At 38.4% G+C, this 19,994-nt stretch overlaps 1 protein-coding gene across 2 annotated transcripts in view; it reads left to right on the top strand.

The window, feature by feature from the left end:
* Nucleotides 1–17,921: 17,921 nt before the first annotated feature.
* The window catches only part of PDE3B (phosphodiesterase 3B), an 88,860-nt gene continuing 86,787 nt past the window's right edge, over nucleotides 17,922–19,994 (top strand). For both annotated transcript variants that reach the window (XM_065636051.1, XM_065636050.1), the window contains exon 1: nucleotides 17,922–19,323. In XM_065636051.1, the coding sequence (XP_065492123.1) occupies nucleotides 18,289–19,323 (1,035 nt within the window). In that variant the 5' untranslated portion in view covers nucleotides 17,922–18,288. The remainder of the gene's footprint in view (nucleotides 19,324–19,994) is intronic.

Below are 19,994 nucleotides of genomic sequence, written 5' to 3'. Positions count from 1 at the left end.
GTGGATACCTTCTTCTGGAACAGAGTACAAGACTTTCCTAAAAATTATAATCAGGAGAATGAACTACAGAAGAGAGGCCTTAAAACAGTGGTGTTCTTCCTTCCCATATTAAAAGAAAAATCGAAACCACCAAAAATTTGTCTTCTTGTAGTCTACTAATCCTGGAGGGCAGAAATGGCAATCACATTTGTTTCAGAAGACCCTTTGATTTGACATGCTGTATTTAGTTGGACTACATTTACACCCAATTTAGTCTCAAGTCACCATGGGTGATAATCACTTCACTTTAAGTGCCTCTTACACTTCTCAAGTCATTGATTCGTGTCTTTCATTTTAAATGCCACAAACCTGGATCTTAATCTCTAAAATAAAATTTGGTTTAAATAATGGACCAAACAACCTTATTCCAGTCTGACATACATACAAACATTTCAGCTTCATGTACACTGGTTGGTTTCATCAAAATAAGATTACTTAAAATTAAATTGGATATTGTCATAATAAATTCAGGCTTGAACATTTTGACTTAAGTTTTTTTTTGAGAACCGTCTTACTCTCTTGGCAATGTGAATAGCCCATATTTAGATTTAATGCAGGTAATAAATTTACTTCATTAGCAGATACTTTATAAGGTGAAAAGACTACTTAATTGTAAGCATTTATGTATGCCATTGTCATATTTGATGACATTTTCATCAACTAGGTTAAGACCAAGGGCAAATATTTGACAGCTGCTATAAATGTATGTACTTGTCTTTAGAATCATTAAAAGATGATCTCAGGAGTGCTCACAAAGGAAAAAAAATCTATCATTTTGTATTTAGTACTGTAAATAGGCAAAAATAACTTGTCTCTATAAATGATGCCAAATTCCTTTCCTGTTCTTTTTCAAGTTTTCAGCAGAGGTGCAGATATTTCTTTCTCTATGACAACCTTGCACTCATGTTGCCAAAGGCATTTTTTAAACTACTGACCAATTTAAAACACTGGAATATTTTGTAATGAAAAATGTTAGCTACACACATTTTTAAAGTCTATTTCTAATATTTAAAAACCCATAGCTTTTGTGAACTGACAGCATTTGTCTTTTCCAGGACAGGCCTTCGGGGCAACTAAACTTGTTTGATCATCAAAGCTGGCTGGGAAAGACCAGGCAGTGCTGAGAGCAGGCTAAAATAATCCCTCTGGAAAAAGAACTGCAGGAAAGAGTCCGGCTCTTTCTGTGCGGCCCTGGAACAAACAAGGGGCACAAGGTTCAACACAGTGGAGCTGTTGTAGCATATCCCGGTCATGGAAATAGTTTATAAGTTCTTGTTTGAATAAAACAAAAATATATTTAGAGAGAAATTAATATGGATATTATTGCTGGTTATTTCTTGGAAGTGAAATTTATTTCTTTGTTTTGAGTGAGGAAGGGTTTCTGTACATTATTTGTACAGGAGTAATATTTTGAGCTGTAAATTGCTTGCTAGCCTAGAAGTTATGATTTAAACAGTGTACGTAGTATTGCCTGAGTCATCAAAAGATAACTGAAGAACTATTATCATAATTTATGGGAGTATTATGAAATTTATTATTGGAGTTTTATGAAAATCTGTTAAGCTTTTTCCTTCAATGAATAAGAATGACAGTTATTATTTTAAGGTTCTGAGGATAAAAGATCAATTTCAGTGTGCATACAGCTGCACAAACTCTTTCAAATATATTGCTACTGTTGATTTGTATTGTTGGAATTATTTTTGACTGAGTATACCTGAATCAAAACTAAAGTGTCATCAAACATTCAGCAGTGGATATATATATACATAACGTTTTGAGACAGGCATCTATGGATGATGCAAAGTTCATGAATGAATACTATATCAGTTATATTAGTGATTACATTTTTAAGATTTCTACCTATGAAAGAATTAAGTATAATTGTCAGCACAGATTGGAATTAACAGATAGAATGATACAGAAATAAAGCCTTTGTAATCCATAAGACCACTAATGGATCCCATTTCCTTACAACAGGCATTATTGTCATATTAAATTAATGACTGGACAAAGTATTACCTTCTTAGTTATGCATTTATATTCCATAAATATTTTACAATGAATACTTACATGTAGATCACACAATAAAATGTTCTCAATGGTTTTGCTCCATCTACTATTGCCAAAAGTTTCTGCTTGAAAAATGGAAATACATTCACATACCGAAACAAATTTGCCAGAGGCTATTACACTAAGTACTTCAAAAAAATAAAAAAGAAAAGAGAGATATAAGACCCTAGGAATGAATTACTATTCCTGGCAAGACATGAAGGATTTCTGTTGACAGTTCTCTTTACAGGCATTTTCAAGTTCTATGGGAGTGTTAAACTTATTGTAATAGTCAGTTACTATTTAGGCAACAATTCTGGTATTTGTGAACCACACTTTTCAAAAAGTGACTCAGCCCATTCTTAGCATGGATTCAGTTTTTGATTAGGAAAGACTACAATACAGAATTAATATGCAGGAAAAAACCAGATGTTTGAATAAGCTTTAGTCTTAAAAAGTCTTGCTGTCATTAGCCAGTTTTTCCTACTGTTTGCCAAGCTCCTAATTTTGCTACATGGATTTTAACAGCTTTGCTGTCAGCCATATCCTGTTTTCATAGTACAAATTTTATTTGGCGCTGCCATCTTGACTGCATATATTCCTAAACTAACAACAATGCACGCAGAAATCTAAGCCTGTCCTGACAAATGTGAGAGAGCTTCTGGCAGTGTAATGTCCATTGTCTGCAGTCATTCTGACAGATCACTGAGCTCAGACAGTGCATCATAAATGCTTAAATTATGAACAAATTCCATTGATGCAAGGACAATTCTAAATCCAGAGCATTTGGCGCAACATAGGCCTGGCTTCTAAGCCTGGTCCGCGGAAGGATTCAGTGATGGGCTTGAAGGGCTCTAAATTAATTCCAGACCGCCTCAATATAACCCTGCCTTGAAACTATAATAGCTAGCAAATATCTGAAAATTTCTGCAGTAGTTATTAGCATATCACCATACAATCAACACATCTGCACGTTTTTTATTTTAAGAAGTACATATCAAATAAATTTGTGACTACATGTATCTCATCACAACAAATTATGTGGCACCAAAATATTTTTAAGCTGTGTTTAATTACATCATTAAATGAACAGGAATAATTCTTCAGAAAAAGGGTATCGCCAAATGGAAGATTTCATACTTGGAACAGGAAAAGTTAAAAAAAAAAAAAAAGAGAGCGTAAAATCAGAATATTTGCATTTGTAGAGACCCTTTAAACTGTGCTATAATAATCAATAAAAACAGGAAGATATTCTCCAGATTGGAAACTGAATACGTACCTTAGGATTTTGAAGTGACCACTGATGGAGGCTATCAATTTTTTGTTATGCTTGGTAATACAACTTGCAATATGCATCTTAAGGTAATACAATTACCAGAAAGCCCTGGGTACCTCCATGTTTCATAGTGAGCTGCAAATATGAATGGATTTGTGTTTCTTTTTAATATTGATTTGATAATGTAGCTTTCTACTGAAGGGCTCTAAACATATATTTCTAATGCAAATCAGACTCATTAAATATTTCTTCAGAATACTTTCAACCTGAGTTTTAAAATCCAGTTTCTCAGTTACAATCTTTACATTACTACGAATGTTTTTTTTTCACTGACTTCAGTATACCCACAGTTTTATTTAAAGCTTGAACATGTAGTTGGTACTGTCAAATTTAAATCAAATTAAGAAAGTATCTACAATATAGTTTATTTTCTGCTTTTATTGAAAACCAGTGCATTTGTTTATACATCTCCAAATTTCATATCATAGCATTTGCCTTGTGAATTTAAAGGATTAATCTAGATACTGCGTGTCGGCCTGCAGCAACATATTCATAAATGGTCTTCTGGCTTTTGGCCCAAATCTGATTAGTCACAAAGGAGGAAAGAAATTTAAAAATATAACAGGGATTGTCAGAAGAACAACTTTATTATGAACATTTTTATTTTTAGAAAAGATTTTAATAATACAGTGCTGTGCAACTGTAGCATACAAGTAAAATGACAGCAGTATTTCATTGCTTAGGAGTGATTTGCTTCTTCAGGAAGAGATTTTGAGGATTGGTATCAAATTGACCAACTTTCTCTGGTTTCTAGCCAGGGGTGAGTTCATTAATAAAATCACTTCTATAAAGTGAAGTGAATGTGAATTTCATGGCATGTTTCTCAGCTCAGGAAATGCCATTTCTTAAGTTGCACTCCTGCATGTACGCATATCACCATTTTAATGTCTTTAAATAGTTGATAACAGTTTTAACATATATCTAGCTTTGCATATGTTCTTTTTTCCATACTTTTTCTTTCTTATTGCATACCTCTTTCCAAGATTAGCTAAGTTATCAAGGACCCGTGATGAACATTCATAAGCACTTCAAAGCTCAAGTACCATTTCCGATCACTCGAAGAGTGTTCAGCAACAGAGGAAACAACTATGATATTGACATTCTACTAGTACATAAAGGAGAAAAAAAATATTAACAAACCCTTCAATACAATTCCTATAGTATCAACAAAAACAAAAGAGCCACCAGCCTGGAAACGCAGCACTGAAATAATTGTCAAACAGATGGAGCTGGCAGAGGAACCCATCGCCATCCAGGAAATTGAGCAGAATTCCAGACAATGAAGCCAAGGAAAGGAAAATTGGCTTTTCTGTATATCAGATGGAAAATTACATCTACTTGGCCAAATGCACTTGCCTTTATTTGTTCTTCTATTAATTACGGAATTTCTCTGAAGGGAAAAAAATTTTCTGGGCATATTAAAAAAAAAAAAAAAGGAGGACTTCAATAATGAAGTTCGACAGAAAAGTCAAAATTATGTCAGATCTGCCTTATGTTCATCCTTAGCTATCAGAAGGATTATCATTATCCTCATTTATTTTTCAGAACAACTCTGAAAATTAGAAAACACATGCACGGTTGACATGATTGCATCTGTCTCCCTTAACAGCTGATTACAAAAGGGTCTGGAAGACACTCTGGAGTAAAAATGATGGCATTTCCCATTCACATCCACAGGAAGAACAGGTCTTGGTTAACCACATTCTTGTAGAAAAGTCTCCAGAACATTGTCATGGACTTCCTGCCTGTGATGTGAATATCTGAAATGACCTAATCTGTTTTCCAGCTCATTCAAGAACCCAGGCAGATTGCTAGCAAACAAGTCTGATACCTGATATACTATACTTCTGGAGAGGGCAGCGTACTTCCTTCCGATCTCAAGTCACCCAAGGACAATCTGTGGTCAAGAAAGCAAGCATCTGTTACAAAGACCTGGAAAAATGGGTAATTAGAAGAACATTCTAATAATGACACTGCTCAGACTCAGCCACAAAAATTCTATACTTAAAAAAAAGGGCAAAACTTCACTAAATAACCAGTAGAAGAGTGAGCTATTTCCTACCACTTCTGCTTGCTTCTGGTACGATGTTCCAGTTTGCACCTCTTTGTCGTCCGTAATGCTCCTTTGGAATGGATGCTAAAGAATATCATTCTTTATAATTGTTTTATTCTCCTTGGAAACACAGAAGCCAAGAAAATTGCCTAAGAAATAAGGAGGAGGTGAAAGCAGAGAGTGCTGTCCCTGCTGTGTCAAGTGAGGCTTGCAGGATTGTTCTAGATGACATACGACCCTCAATAACTGGAGTGCCAAACTTCTGGCAAAAATCTTTGGGCAGTAATCTGATAAAGGTCACCAGATGGTCACAGATCTTGTGGATATAGTTTGAGATGCACACAAGGTAGTTCCAAATGTGGAACTGAAGTGAGGCTGAAGAGTTCAGTCTTTTATGGAGCACAAGTAATTCAAGAGTTCTTAGAAAAGTACCTTTGGAAACTACTTAAGAAGCACTCAGAGGAGGTGAAGATCTAGACCACAGGGAGATCTCTTCCTTAAGAACATGATAATATGGCAATAGCCTGTGTTGGGGCTCTCTGGAAAGCAGGCAGTGTGATGCTGAAGGTCTGACAAGCTTCTCCAATTGCCACTATGGTCATGGAGCTGACCCACTCGTGAGATCTTGCTCAGGAATCAGAGGGTCCAACGTATGGGCTTTTGTCTTTGTCTGGAGTAGAACTGCTTCCTATCGTGACTGAAACAAGGTGGCCAAAGGCAATGCTCTAGTTGTGTTGACAGGATAATAAGCAATTTTGATGCTACTTGGTCCTGAAGAGCCCACAAACCTAATTAACAAATGCTCCTGAAGCCAATGCTAATGATCTCAGCAGGCAAAAAGACAAAGTTGCCCACAAATATGGGCTATCAAAGCAATGGGAATGATTATCTAAGATTAACAAACAATTGCCAAGATCAATACACCTCTGAAAACCCAAAGAAAAACCTAGAGTAGAATAACAGCATCAGCAGTAGCCAAAACTCTCTTAGCTATATGAAAAAATGAAAAAGCTTCAAAGCTGGGAGTCAACTTTCTACACACCACAGGTATGAAATGAGGAATAATTTTGATTCGGTAGACATATAAAAGCAATCGAGTAGAAAGAGGATTGTGCTTATTGTTGCATTGATATTATGCAGGGGGTTGACACTGTTGCATGTTCCTGCTGCTATAAGATTATCTGAGCTATAGTACTAGGTACAGATACGCTCTCAGTGTGAACATAAACATAGATCAGCTGATAAAGAGAATATTGAATCCTTGCCTATTGAATCCTTGCCTAATTCAAACAAAGTATGTTTAGCTTACTACTAATCATCAAGGAAGCTTTTTAAACAAGCTAGCCCTTAGAGTGTCCCATAGCCTGTCTACATGGAAAAAAAGGAAAAAGGAGGGGGAAAAAGGAGGAAAAAAAAAGGTGGGGAAAGAGAAAAAACAGATTGCAGATTTCTTATCAGAAGAAATGGCTTTCAACTCTTGGAACATATTGTTTGCATTCCATATCTAAAAAGTTTACATTTGTGAACTATGTTCAGTGATTAAGTAATTAACAATACATGGAAAGTACCTGATTCTATTGGTTAAGGTTCATGTAAGTTAAATTTCTGCAAGTCATTTTGTCATTTAAGACTAACTTCCCAAGTAACTGGGAAAGCACGCCCTGACTTCACAAACATCTTATAAAATGTCATGTCCATTTATAAAAATAGTTTATGTATGTTTCAGGTTAACACAAACAGAAAACAAATGTACTTGTGCATACTGCTCTGGCAACTGGAATCTCGTTACCTTACATAGAGTAAAATAAATGATATACTAATTTCATTTATGTCCCAAGTCAATATCTACTATAAAAACAAAGGCTTTTAGATAGACCTCTCAGAAGCATGGTTCTGTTTATAGATCATTATTGCCTAAAGCCTCACTATAAAAAATACATATTAAAGCAGAATTCCTGCCTGTCGTCTCTAAGGCGCTTTTATTTTTGCTGGTTACTGTACAGAATTTGGCCTCTCGACTCAAAACTGGAAAATTCCTTAGTTATTTTAATTTACATGCCAGATTAATATATTTTACAGCAACTGAAAGTTCTTCTACTCACAAATATGTTAATTGCACAATTAAATTTGGTACAGACCTACTTGTGTAAGAGACCTGGCTGGAGAGGTAACTAAATAGGATACATCCCAGGATTTCAAGTAACACCATAACTGCCCCATGTACATTTTAACAATTCCTAACCTGTGAAGTATATAAATTCAGTCTGGAAAATAGTTATTTTTTTTTTCCCCCTAATATATCAGAAAGCATTGAAAATTTAACTAAACATTTCCTTAAAGCTGGAATGCTGTTTTCCTTCTGCCTTCCATCCCTTTCAGAACTCGCATGAAAAATGCATCAGTTGTGGGAAGGGGACATGTTAATAAAAAAAAGGCAAAACTAAATTTATGTGTAAAACATAGATTCATCACTTTCAGCATTAAAGAAAGCAAACATTCCAAGTACATAATATTTTAACGAATAGGACTATTTAAGTAACCTCACAATAAGTAATTAAGGCCAAAACAGTAGAACATAAAATCTTGCTCAAATCCAACCTTTAACAATACTACCTGACATCTGATGTTCACTTTTTAATACAAATTAACAGCAGCAATTTGGATACATGATGTAAGCAACTTCAGTTAAAGTATGTCACTCAGCTTCTTTCGTATTTAGCTAACCCCCGGTACATAGCTTTCTTGTAATTATTATCTATCAGATAATGAAAACAGTGTGTAGTGTTTTAAATCCCAAAGGTTGCATGCATCTAGGAGACCTACATTTAAGAAACTACTACGTTGCAATAAGCCTTACAATAATTAAGTACTAAAAACCAAAGTGGTCAGGAATCAAACTTTCAAACCATTATCAAGCACGCAGTGGTACTAAGCAGTAATTATTATTAAGTTTAGAGTCTTTGTAATTAGCAGGAGTCACAGAGCAACAGATTACAAATCAGCAAATTTTACAAATTGGCAAGGAAGTAAACAATAATAAAGGGTAATACAGGTACATGTTCGCTTCATTTACTAATGGTACTTTTTTTTCCCTAGCAATATACTGACATAATAGTCACATTTAATAAACATTCTAATTCTAGTAAAGAAGACATTTTGAATATAGCAATACAAGTAATCAAGTAAACATAGCACTACAGCTTGTTGTAGATCAGTGCTAGTGAATACCGTATCAGTGAAATTTATTATGTGATATCTATTTGTCTTGAAAAAAAATATTTGAATGCTAAGTAAATAAAAACCTCTGTAACTCAGTTCATGGTAAATGTTATGCTAATCATTTTAATAATATAATAAGGTACATGTATTTCATGTAATTTGCAGTTGATATAACATTTTTTCCTAATGTAATTAAAATTCCATCAAGGTTGAACTAGACAGATTTTCAGGTCGTAAAAAAAACCTCAATTTTTTTTTCCATGTGTACATGAACTCTTACATCATTTAAAGAAAAATCACAACAGCAATCATTATGGAATGGTATAAATGATATTGCATGTACAAGATAAATAAGAAATCAGTTAATGATGTAAACTTAAATGTAGTTCTTCACTGTTTATTATATTAAGCATCAGTCATTGCTACCTAGTTATTACTAATCAAGCAGAAGTATAAAGATATCATAACGTAAACTTCAGGATTTCATTAGTCAGCTCTGGAAAAACCTATTGCTGTGTCCAGTTCACTCTCTTTCAAAGTCCTTTCCTCTCAGGTTGTTAATTCAAACACAAAAACTACAAAGCAACGACAGAACCCTTCTAAATGCATTGCTTTTGTTATTGCGGGTCAATTGTTACTCTTTCACTGCAAGACAGATCCAACAGGTCCACATGGCTGATTGTTTCTACATCATTATTTTGTACCCCAGTATGCTGGACACAGTTTAGCTATAAATGAGCACATAAAATTTAATCAACTGAAATTAATACACTTGCATTCTCTAGACTCAGAATTTGTAAAATTTCCACAGCCTACCCTCATTTTTGTTTACGTAGTCAATTCAGACATTGTTAACAACATTGGAGAGGCTTCTTATGATGGGTAAACCCCACAGAGAATAGCAGTATTTTCTAAAAGATCCTATTTTATTCTTACTCATAAAGAATATCACCTGACAAAAATTAACATCTTGGAAATATTTAAATACATTTTCACATCCAACTGTTCTTCCTCCTCTTACTGTAGTAGTTTTGAGGACAAAACCAGCTGAGTTAAATGATCTGTTACACAATCCTGTGAAAGTGCTGTCTGCTTTACTTACGTTTGCCTTTGACAAATAAAATCCCTTAATGTTTGTAAATAATCATGATGTATCATTAAGCCATACAGAGGAGACAAAAGCAGCAAACCCAGTCAAAGTTACACAAATGTTTCAAGTCTTTACTTGGTGTGCAGTTTCCAATGTGGTAAATTCAGGCTCTGTGTTGCATTAATGCAATTGGTTTTGCTTTCAATAAACTGGGAATGGGAAACGGGAGCTTCAGCAAAGGTGCTAAGAGCAGGCTGATAAATTACTGCAATTGTACACAGTATTGATTATGAATGCTGAACAGTCCTATTGCATTATATGAGGAAGAAAAGTAACTTTTAGTTAAATAGGTAGACTTACATAGGAAAGATGACTGAGACAAGTTGTTTGCAATTGGAACACTTTCACTGTGTGTCATGACTCCCTGGACAACACAGAAGGATCAGGTTATAGATGAAGAACAACGTGGTCTTTACAATTAATAAAAATAAAATTAACCTAAGAAATGCTGGGGCTTAGGTTTTAGAGGAGACACATAAACCACATAAATGTATCATTTTAAAATCAGGTGATTTCTGTCTCCTACCATGTGGGGGACTACAGTGGGTACCTGGATTTCCTGACAGAGGGCATGGGAACAGAGATCAGCCTTGAAGGTATTAAGGCCTACCCGTGAGAAAGATGGGAGTAAAGGAGTATCCAGAGATATTAAGGTGTACCCGTGAGAGAGAAGGGAGTAGAAGAGTAACACTGATGATAGCAAAATTAGCCAATGAGATGTTACTGCTCTAACTTGTAACCGGTAGTGAAGAGACACGTGAATTGGTAAAACTGTATAAAAATGCACTTGTGGCAATAAATGGCATCTACTACTTTCATCCTGGAAGAACTTGGTCTATGTCGTTTGTCCGTCTCAACCGCGACACTACCACAATTTACTCCTGTCTGCTTTTTTACTCAGACAAATTCCTTATGTGGTTAGAATGACAAAATATTTCCACATGATCAAGCTAATTAGCTTAATTGCATAATTTTGCTGGGTTTTGATCTCATGTCAAATCTCCAGAAGAAATAGTTACTAAGTCACAATTACAAGATTCTGATACATTTCTCCTTCTTGGCAAGGAGGTGGGGAGTTGCATTTACATGTTTACATATTTTATTATAGAGATTTGCTTACACAGACTGTCTTATCATTACTTTGAATGCTAAATATTCCAGATTTTTTTTTTATTTAAGAGGTAAGACATTGTACATATTTCTACATATTTGCTGTCAAAGCACAATTATTCAGACATCTGTAACCTGATACTTCAAGTCAAAAGTTTCAGTTTTATTTAATACAGCCAAACAAAATAGTTGAGACTATACTCAAGCATGTGCTGAAACACAGGCCAGACCCTGAAGAGTTATAACTCAGCACAATTTCTTTACTAGGTTGTTTTATGCCTACTGACAATATAATGTAATTTTAGCAATTTAACAGAATTCAAATGATTGTTAATTAACAAGGACCTGTCTTAATGATTTAGGGTAAATAAAACGTGTATCTGAAAGATGTGGAAATGAGAGAAGCTAACTGATTGAGCTCACTTCTTCCACTCCCCCATAAATGACTTGACTTAGACAGACTTTGATCTTTTTTAGAATATATTTATGCATCTGATGCCCATGTGTTAAATCAGACTCCTCTGAAAAACCAAACCAGCTCCCTAGCTTAGATTTCATCTTTAGCACTATTAATGAGCAGAGTCCATAAAATGTCTCTATTTCAATTCAACACAGAAACCTCAGTTAGCAAGTTAAGGACTGAATTGCCATCAAAATACTAGTATGTGTTCTTAAGTCTAATGATATTTCACTAAAGGTGTAGATTTCATAATAAAACACAATTGGGCATAAACTTTATGGAGATGCTACATATGAAGAAAGTCACCTATTTTTTGTTTTATTATTAATCTTCAATTTTGCATATACCATAGGATGACTAATTGAACTCAAATAACCAGCTTTTAAAAAGTAAAATCTGGAAAAAATTCACATTTGACAAATTCGTGCATTTTTATTGCCAAAATATTTAACTATCCCACTATCCTCCAGATAAGCTCATGTAAAAAAAAAAAAAAAAAAAAAAAAAAAAATCAGTGCCATATATAATTACAGAGTTCTCTAATATCTTAAAGCCAGAATTTTGACAACTATTTGTTGCACTTGATAGCCCATGATCTTTATTGTTACTAGTAAATAAGTATCCAAATTCATGGTACTTTGGGGAAAAATTCAGCTAAAGACATCCTTATTTGTTTAAATGGATGATTTCTGAATGACTTCTCATATTTTTTAATTTATACGTCATATATTGCATAAAAACAATGTCTTAAAAAAGTTATGCAATTCCATTATAACTTTCCCTAAAGCTAATATGAACTGTTAGACTATTAGTGTTATTTGAAGGAATACACAGATTATACGTGGCCTGACTATTGAAATCACATCAGCATCAACAGATTCTGCTTGTAAAACATTAAAAATCATTGCCTATTGAAAATTTCAACTTTAAAGTGAGACCTAGGATATGATCAAAATACATTTCAGCTGTAGACATGCACATCATTACATTTTATCTGGACATGCAAATGTTGGTCCACGTCAGAAGAGTCCAGGTTTGTTCAAATGAGGAGGCTGATTGCTTAGATTTAAAAAATAGAGTAGTAGAAGCATCTGGATACAGTACTAGCACCCAGCATGCTGCTGTTTCTCTTCATAAAAACAAAAATATCGGCTCCACAAAAATCCTGAGAAACCAGATAAAGATTTGTGTCCGTCTAGTTTCCAGAGAGTTAGTGTTCAATTAGGTTGATGCAATATTTCTGCTACTCGCTGACTTCTCCTCCAAGTTTGTTACTGCTATCTACAGCTTGGATCATCACACCAATATTTTACTTTGCCTCCAACAATAGCATATCATAGCAGCTCTGTCTTTCTAGTGCTATCACCTACACTTCATAAACTGACCAACGCTATATCCACTAGAGACATCTTATCATACAAGGAACAACTTTTTTTCCACTAGTCCTTTCCATTTTTTTTGGCCATGTCCTGGTTTTTGACAAATTAAACTAAAAGATGTAATTTGTAGTAGCTTGGTCTTTGCTGCCACATGCTGAAGATCACAATGTTGTGGCTTACCTTCGAAACTGACGGCTTTGCTTACTGTGGAATGCAACTGGCTCTCTCTTTCCCACCTTCACACTTGACAAATATGCTAACGACACCTTATTGCAAATATACCGACAGCATGCATAGTGAATACACTGGCACAAGAAGCCTCTTTTACCTGTATTTTTTTAATTCCCTTAGTAACTACATCTTGGAATCCTTCGGCCACTTGTTTCCGCTATGTCTGGTTGCCTACGAACCACCGCAGATCCCTCTAGGCCTTTAATGCTGAAGACATACAAACATCTCAGCAGTCGATATCGTAGCCTGCTTTTAAAGGACAGATAAATGTGAGATCATCCAAGCAGCTCTAGTTGCTAGCTGCAGCACAACAAAGCAGCCACAGTGTTTGCCACAATATAACTTAGAAAGACAATACATAATGCTGGTGTTTCTCCAAACATTCACTCAAGTTTGGTTAAGACTTTTGATTTCACTTAGAGAACCACATTTATATGGTGTTTCCAGAGGTGTAATATTTCTTTGTTTGTTGCTTGGGTATCTTTATTAACTGATTATGGCAGTAATAATGCCATTTCTTTATTTATTCAAGCATGTGATGTAAAACTGATAACAAAGTTGAGGCACACACAGACAGTTACTGCCTGCATCATCTTAAGCGTCTTTACATTAATTTATAAACTAATTTCTCAAATTGTAATATTCAAAGAAAAAGTAATGAAAACCATGGCATTCAGACATCAGCTTCCTCATGGATATGAATGAAAAGGTGCAAATGCAGTAACTTATTAACTCAGAGCTCCAATACAAGATATGTCCCACTGTTGTTTTTTTTTTTTAATATATATATATACGCTCTATACTACATAGTCAGGTAGTAGAATACTGATCCCTGAACAAGGGATCAGTTCACCCATTCTTCAATCACACACAAGAATTTCTACGCAAATGATCCCAGATTATGATTAGAAAGCCACGCTGTTTAAACCACGTAGCTGGTTTAAATTTCTTTTGTTTCCAGTTTCAAAAGATACTTTGTTTAAAGAACTTGATTACATCTAAATCCATTATTAAAATGAATCTCAAACAGAACAGATGTATTTTGGCCAAGATAAAGTTCAGTCCTTGAGAAAGCTGTCAACCGTATCTGGAACAGTTTTGTCACAGAAATACACAAAAAGGAGAATCTGGAAAGCACTGATGTGTCTCATAACTTCCTGAAATATTACCCTGTGACAGTTTCCAAGTTAGGCACCATATTGTTAATCTCTTTCCCCATGTAAAAAGGGCAAGGATTACAGCCAGGGCACAACTACATAAAATAATAATTAGATCTAATTATTACTAATTTGATTAATACAGTATGGAAGGCTTGAGGAGAAACTTTAGAGAGGACTTCCTAGAATTTGATTAACCTTCCAGTGCTGATTGTATCAGAAAGCACACAATGAAGACCTGGGCAGCTGTGTCCAAAGCTATTAAACAAATGCAAAAGTTGTCCACATGGTGAGAAACTGATGGGAATCACAGGACTAAATTAGAAAGGAATAACCAAGTGTGTGTATTTAATGTGTCTGAAGAACGGGAGACAGCAAAGGTACTTCATGGTGAAAACCACAGCAATTTTGAACAGAGCTGATCCTTGTGCAGATCAAGATTATAGGGCACGCAACAGCCAAGGCATTGACCAAAAAAAAAAAAAAAAAAAAAAAAAAGAGGGCAGTGCAAACAGGAGGGAATGATTAAAACTTAGAAATATTCAAGTGGATGTTGTAAGATCTAGACATGTTCTGGATGTGTGGGTCAAAGGAAAGAAACAGGCCAAAGAAGATGCCAAGATTACAGCCTTGAGTGAAGAGAGTCATGGTTATATTTTCTGTTCTTTCTGGTTATTCTGTTTTGGAACAGAGAACAGACAATGAAAACAATAACTCAGTATTTTGAAATATTGTAGTCAAATTTTCATTTAGAAACTTACCTAATAGCTACTGAACATGTTTGTAAGTCAAGGCCATAGTATCAATAGCCACTGTTGCACAGGTGCAGGCATTCTATCATATGGTACCTTAAGAATCAACCAAAATCACCAAACTACCTATCTTCTTTTGTTAGAGAAACTGGAAGATGACCAAAAAAAATTACATTACCCTGAAATTAATTTCTTCATTCCAATTTAAATAAACACTTTATATTATTCTGTATTTCTTTAAGGAATAGTAAAGGAAAAGGTAATTCTTTATTCTAGGAAAAAAAATCTGTCACAAGGAGAGATTTAGTTAGTGTTCATCTATAATAATTTATAGTTGATGTTAAACTACTCAAACCAAGTTTTCTTTATATTGAAATTGTTCATGATTAGGTTGTAAACTACTCAGGACAGGGGCCTGGAATATGCAAGTAAGAGTATTGTTAGGCAAGAGAGATGCTACTAGAGAACAACTATATTCCCGTTACATTTTGGAATGAATTGTATATACATTTCTTCAGAGTGTTTTTGCACAGACATAGCACTGAAATAAAAGCTAACTAATTCATGATAAATGATCTGAAAACAAATAAATAGCAAGGTGGTGAAGTATGTTGTTGATACTAAGTTACTGAGGGTAGTGAAAATAGAGCTGGCTGAGGGAATCTGCATAAGGCATCACAATCCTGAGTGCATAGGTGGGTGAAAATGCAGATAAAGTAAACACAGGAAAAAAGATCTATCCTTACCTATAAAGCTATCTAGTGGATATAGATGTTAACAGTCAGAAAACACATCCTGGGATTTATGCAGTTAATGCTATGACAACAGTGTTCAATGTTTGTTGAATGTTCAACAAAACAACATTCAACAATGCTCAGTTTATCTGCTTTGTCACTTCCCTAATAAAGCAAACCAAATAAATGACAGGAATTATAAGGAAAGGACTGAATAATGACATGAAAACCATTATTTGGACTGCTCTTGTGTCTTGACTACTGTGTGTAATTCCTGGTCTCGTCATCTCCAAAAGCATATAGTAGTGCTCAAAAAATAAACGATGAGTTGAAGAGAAAAGGTGACCAGAGAGCAACTGTTCATTGTTTCGGCCAAAATGAGAAGAAGAGAAACTAAGACAGATAGGAAACTCTAAAAAAACAAAACCACATTTCACATAATGCATAGTCAAGTTGCATTGATCAAGGACCTGCAGATGCCCAAAGCCTACGTGGACTTAAAAAAACCCATATGATTGCGCAAATTTGTGAAATAAAAACCTATTGAGAATGGTTAAAAATAAGACACAACTTCTGATTCAGAAAGTGCTAAAGCCACAGATGGTGGCAGTCAGGGTATTATGGGATTATATGATGCCCTATCTCTGTAGTCTTCCTTAGGCACTTTCTAGTGCTCACCATTACAGAAATATATACTCAAATAGGATGTTTTAATGAAGACTATACTATCTAATTATTTCTGAAATGCATTTCTTTATAGCTGAATTCAAGGGAACTGAAAAATAAAGGATATGCATAATAGGAAGATACATCTTGGCTGTGGAAACATTTACATAGACACTTGATTGTGGTCCAGTTGATATAAATAATATATGAAGTACATGTAAGAATATAACCCCCAAAGCAACTTCATATTTTCTCATTTAAAAACTTTTTAACACAAATTTTGTACTATCATACCGGTACTAGTGTACCAAGCCAGGAGAGAATTTATTTTGCTTTTTTTTGGAAAGAGTGTAGGTGTACGACGGTATTAAAATTCCATCAATTTCATCTGCCTCTTGAAAATCAAATCATTACTTATTTCCGCCTTTCTATGTACAGTCATTGCATATTGTATTTTCCGTTAGCAATCATGCTGGACAATTTCTGCATATTGTGAACTTTTAGGCCTGTGTCCTGCAGCAGCACTTCCTGCTACATCAGCTTCCCCAAAGCAGCTGCTGCTCCAGTGTATTCAAAAGCAGCAAATCACAAGCAATGGCACCAAGTCATTTCAAGAATTCCCTATTTCAATAAGCAAGCAAAAAGTGCAATCACCGACTTACCTGATCTGATTTCAAAACCAATTTAAGAAAAGCAGTACAATATTATGTGGAAACATGGCTCAAATGACATTTATTTTAAGTAACGAGGTAAAGATTGACAGTTAAAATTTCAAAAGTACTAAACAGTTACTCTTCCAGAAACAAACAAACAGGATCAACTGAGAAAAAGCATTACTCAAAATCCCATTAGGTGCCTATTTTCACTTACAGCAGTCTAAAGACTTTTAAAAGACTGGTCCAAAATTATTATTTTGATCCATTCCAAAGGGATTAGCTGTGCAAATAATCAAACCTGGTCGAGCAATGCAGTGTAATCTGAAATTTAGTTAACAAAGACCGAAAAAAGTGCAGGAAGATACTCTAACCCATACTTACTTTTCAAGTGTTAAAAAAAAAAAGATGGTCCTTAAAGGGAAAATACCTCGATACTCTTTGTGTGCTTTAAAGCCCGTACTAGCAACTTTTCCGTGGTGTCTCAAAACAAAAAGACAAACCAGGAAAGTGGAACCAGCTCAGCGTTCCTGTCCGTGTACCTCCTGCCCCGCTGGCCGTTCCGCGGCTGCGGCGCGGGGCCGGCGCCGAGGCCAAGGCCGGTTCCGCCCGCCCGGGCTCGCAGGGCCCGGCCCGCTCCCCCACGCCCGCCGCGGGGGCGGCTGGCTGCCGCGCGGGACCGACGTGGATTTCAAAGCCACACGGACAGCGCGGCTCCCCGGGGCCCGGCCCGTTGGATTGCTCCGCCGGCCGTGCCGAGCGCTGCTCCGGGTGCCCGGGCCCGGCCTGTGGCCGCGGGGCGCTGGGAAGCGGCCGGTGGCTCGCGACGGGCGCGCCTCCCCCCGCCCCCGCTCCTCGTGCGGCCGTTAGCGCGTGGCAGTTAGCGCTGCAACCGCCCCCGGGGCGCGTGCCGCCGCAGGCGTTTCCGCGCGCGCCGTGTGCAGCGGCGTGAGGAGAAGCGGGCGGGCGGCTGGGGGCCGTTCCCCGCCTCGCTCCCACCGCCGCCGGGGCTCCGCCAGCGGCCGCTGCTGCCTGTCAGCGCTGGGAGGCGACAGCGAGTCCCTGCCGCTGGATCCGTTCGGGGAAAGCGAACGAGCGAGCGAGACTTTTACCTTTTCTCTCTTTTTTTTTTTTTCCCCGTCTTTACCCACCATGCTGCGGACGCCGCTGCCCGCGGAGGAGAAGCGGCGGCTCAGCCCGGCGCCGTTCTCCTGAGGAGATGAGGGAGGCGAGGCCGGGCCGGAGCTAGCGCGACCCGCGCCTCTCCCTCGTCCTCCCCCCTCCCGCGTCTCCGACCACCATGAGGGAAGAGAGAGAAGCCGCCGCCGCGGCCGCCTCCTCCCCCGGACCCAGCAAAGCCCCGCAGCGCTGCCAGCACCCGGACGGTGGCGGGGCGTTTGCCCTCCTGGCGCTCCCCGGCGGCGGCGGCAGCAGCCCGGAGAGCCTGCGGAACGGCTACGTGAAGAGCTGCGCGACCCCCCTGAGGCAGGACCCTCCGAAGAGCTTCCTCTCTCTGCTGCTGTTCCCGACCGCCGCCTCCTCGTTCTCCTCCCGGGCTCTGCTCAGCCTGGGCGCCCTGGCCGCTCTTGTCCTCTCGTTCCTGGCCTTTCACGGCCGGGGCAGCGCCGGGGGCCAGCAGGACAGGAGCAGCTGGCGGAGCCCCCGGCTGCTGCACGCCTTGCTGTGCCTGTCCCGCTGCCTCAGCCCCCTCTTCAGCATCGCCTGTGCCTTCTTCTTCCTCACCTGCTACCTGGCCGGCGACAGGCGCGGGGAGCACGGCGGCGGCACGACCCGCTGGTGGCTGCTGGCGCTTCCCGTGTGCTGCTACTCGGGGGACTTCGTGGTGCTGCAGTGGCTGCTGCCCGCGGAGGGGCACGAAGAGGAGTCCCAGCACCCCGCCGAGCCGCAGATGGTCCCAGGCAGGCTCCTGACGGTGCTGGGCTCGGTGGCAGCGCTGACTCTGCTGCAGAGCTCGCTGAAGTTGCGCCGGAGACTCCTCGTCTTGGTCTTCTCCAGCCTGGTGTGGCTCGCATCGCTCACCAGCCTTCACTCGCTGCCCCCAGCCCTCCGGCCGCTGCTGGCCGGCTCGGTCGGGGTGGCAGGCTGCGTCCTGGCACTCTGCGTCGGGGAGCACGGCATCTTCTCGGCTCGAAGCCGAGAAGCGCACTACCAGCATCATCACCACCCTCGACTCCCCAGCGTGGAGGAAAAAGTGCCTGTGATCAGACCCAGGAGGAGATCCAGCTGCGTATCCTTAGGGGAAACTTCGGTGAGCTACCATGGCAGCTGCAAAATGTTTAGGAGACCCTCGTTGCCTTGCATTTCCAGAGAGCAGGTAGGTTTCTCTGAAACTGGAGGGAGAAAGTTTCTGAGGAATGAGCGCCACTCGCTTTTCCTAACTGCGGTGTATGTCTGTGCTGGATGTCTGCTGTCAAACTCCTGTTAGAGGAATGGAGGAAAATCTTAGTCCCGTAGCAAGTTTCTCAACTCGGTTCTGCAGAATCGATTTAATCCTTTATGTCTGCAGAGAAGCTAAATCATCATAATGTGTTCACTATAGGACACAAGGCTCGCTCGCTTTTCATACGATCTTACATATTAAAAAGTAGTTCTTATTGATTAAAACAAAACCCCAAAACAAACATCTTCAGCCATGAGCTACCATGTTGTTTTGTTTGTTTCTTTTCCAAAGCCCACCACCTCCTCCGCTTCTGGCAGACTTTACAAGAGAAACTGCAGCTTTCTAGCTGCTCGGCACTTCTGGTTCTTACAGCTTTCTATCGACAAAGTGATTGCCAAGTGCTAAAGAAATATCAGGTTTTGAAGGATGTTATTTATCAAATGTTGGCGTTGTTTGAGTAGTAGCTGTCCTTCTGCCTTGCAGGTTACGGTCTCTTGTTTCTCTCTCGCCCTCTCAGCCTCTCTTCCTCGCTCCACATAAGTTAGCATTAGGTTTGGGTTGATGGGATTTCAGAAACTTCTTTTTACTGAAGAGAGAGCTGTTCA

This window comes from Caloenas nicobarica, chromosome 5, assembly GCF_036013445.1.
Source record: "Caloenas nicobarica isolate bCalNic1 chromosome 5, bCalNic1.hap1, whole genome shotgun sequence".
NCBI classification, from domain to species: Eukaryota; Metazoa; Chordata; class Aves; order Columbiformes; family Columbidae; genus Caloenas; species Caloenas nicobarica.
Note: the sequence above shows the minus strand (reverse complement) of the source record. Positions and strands in the feature narration are given on the sequence as shown.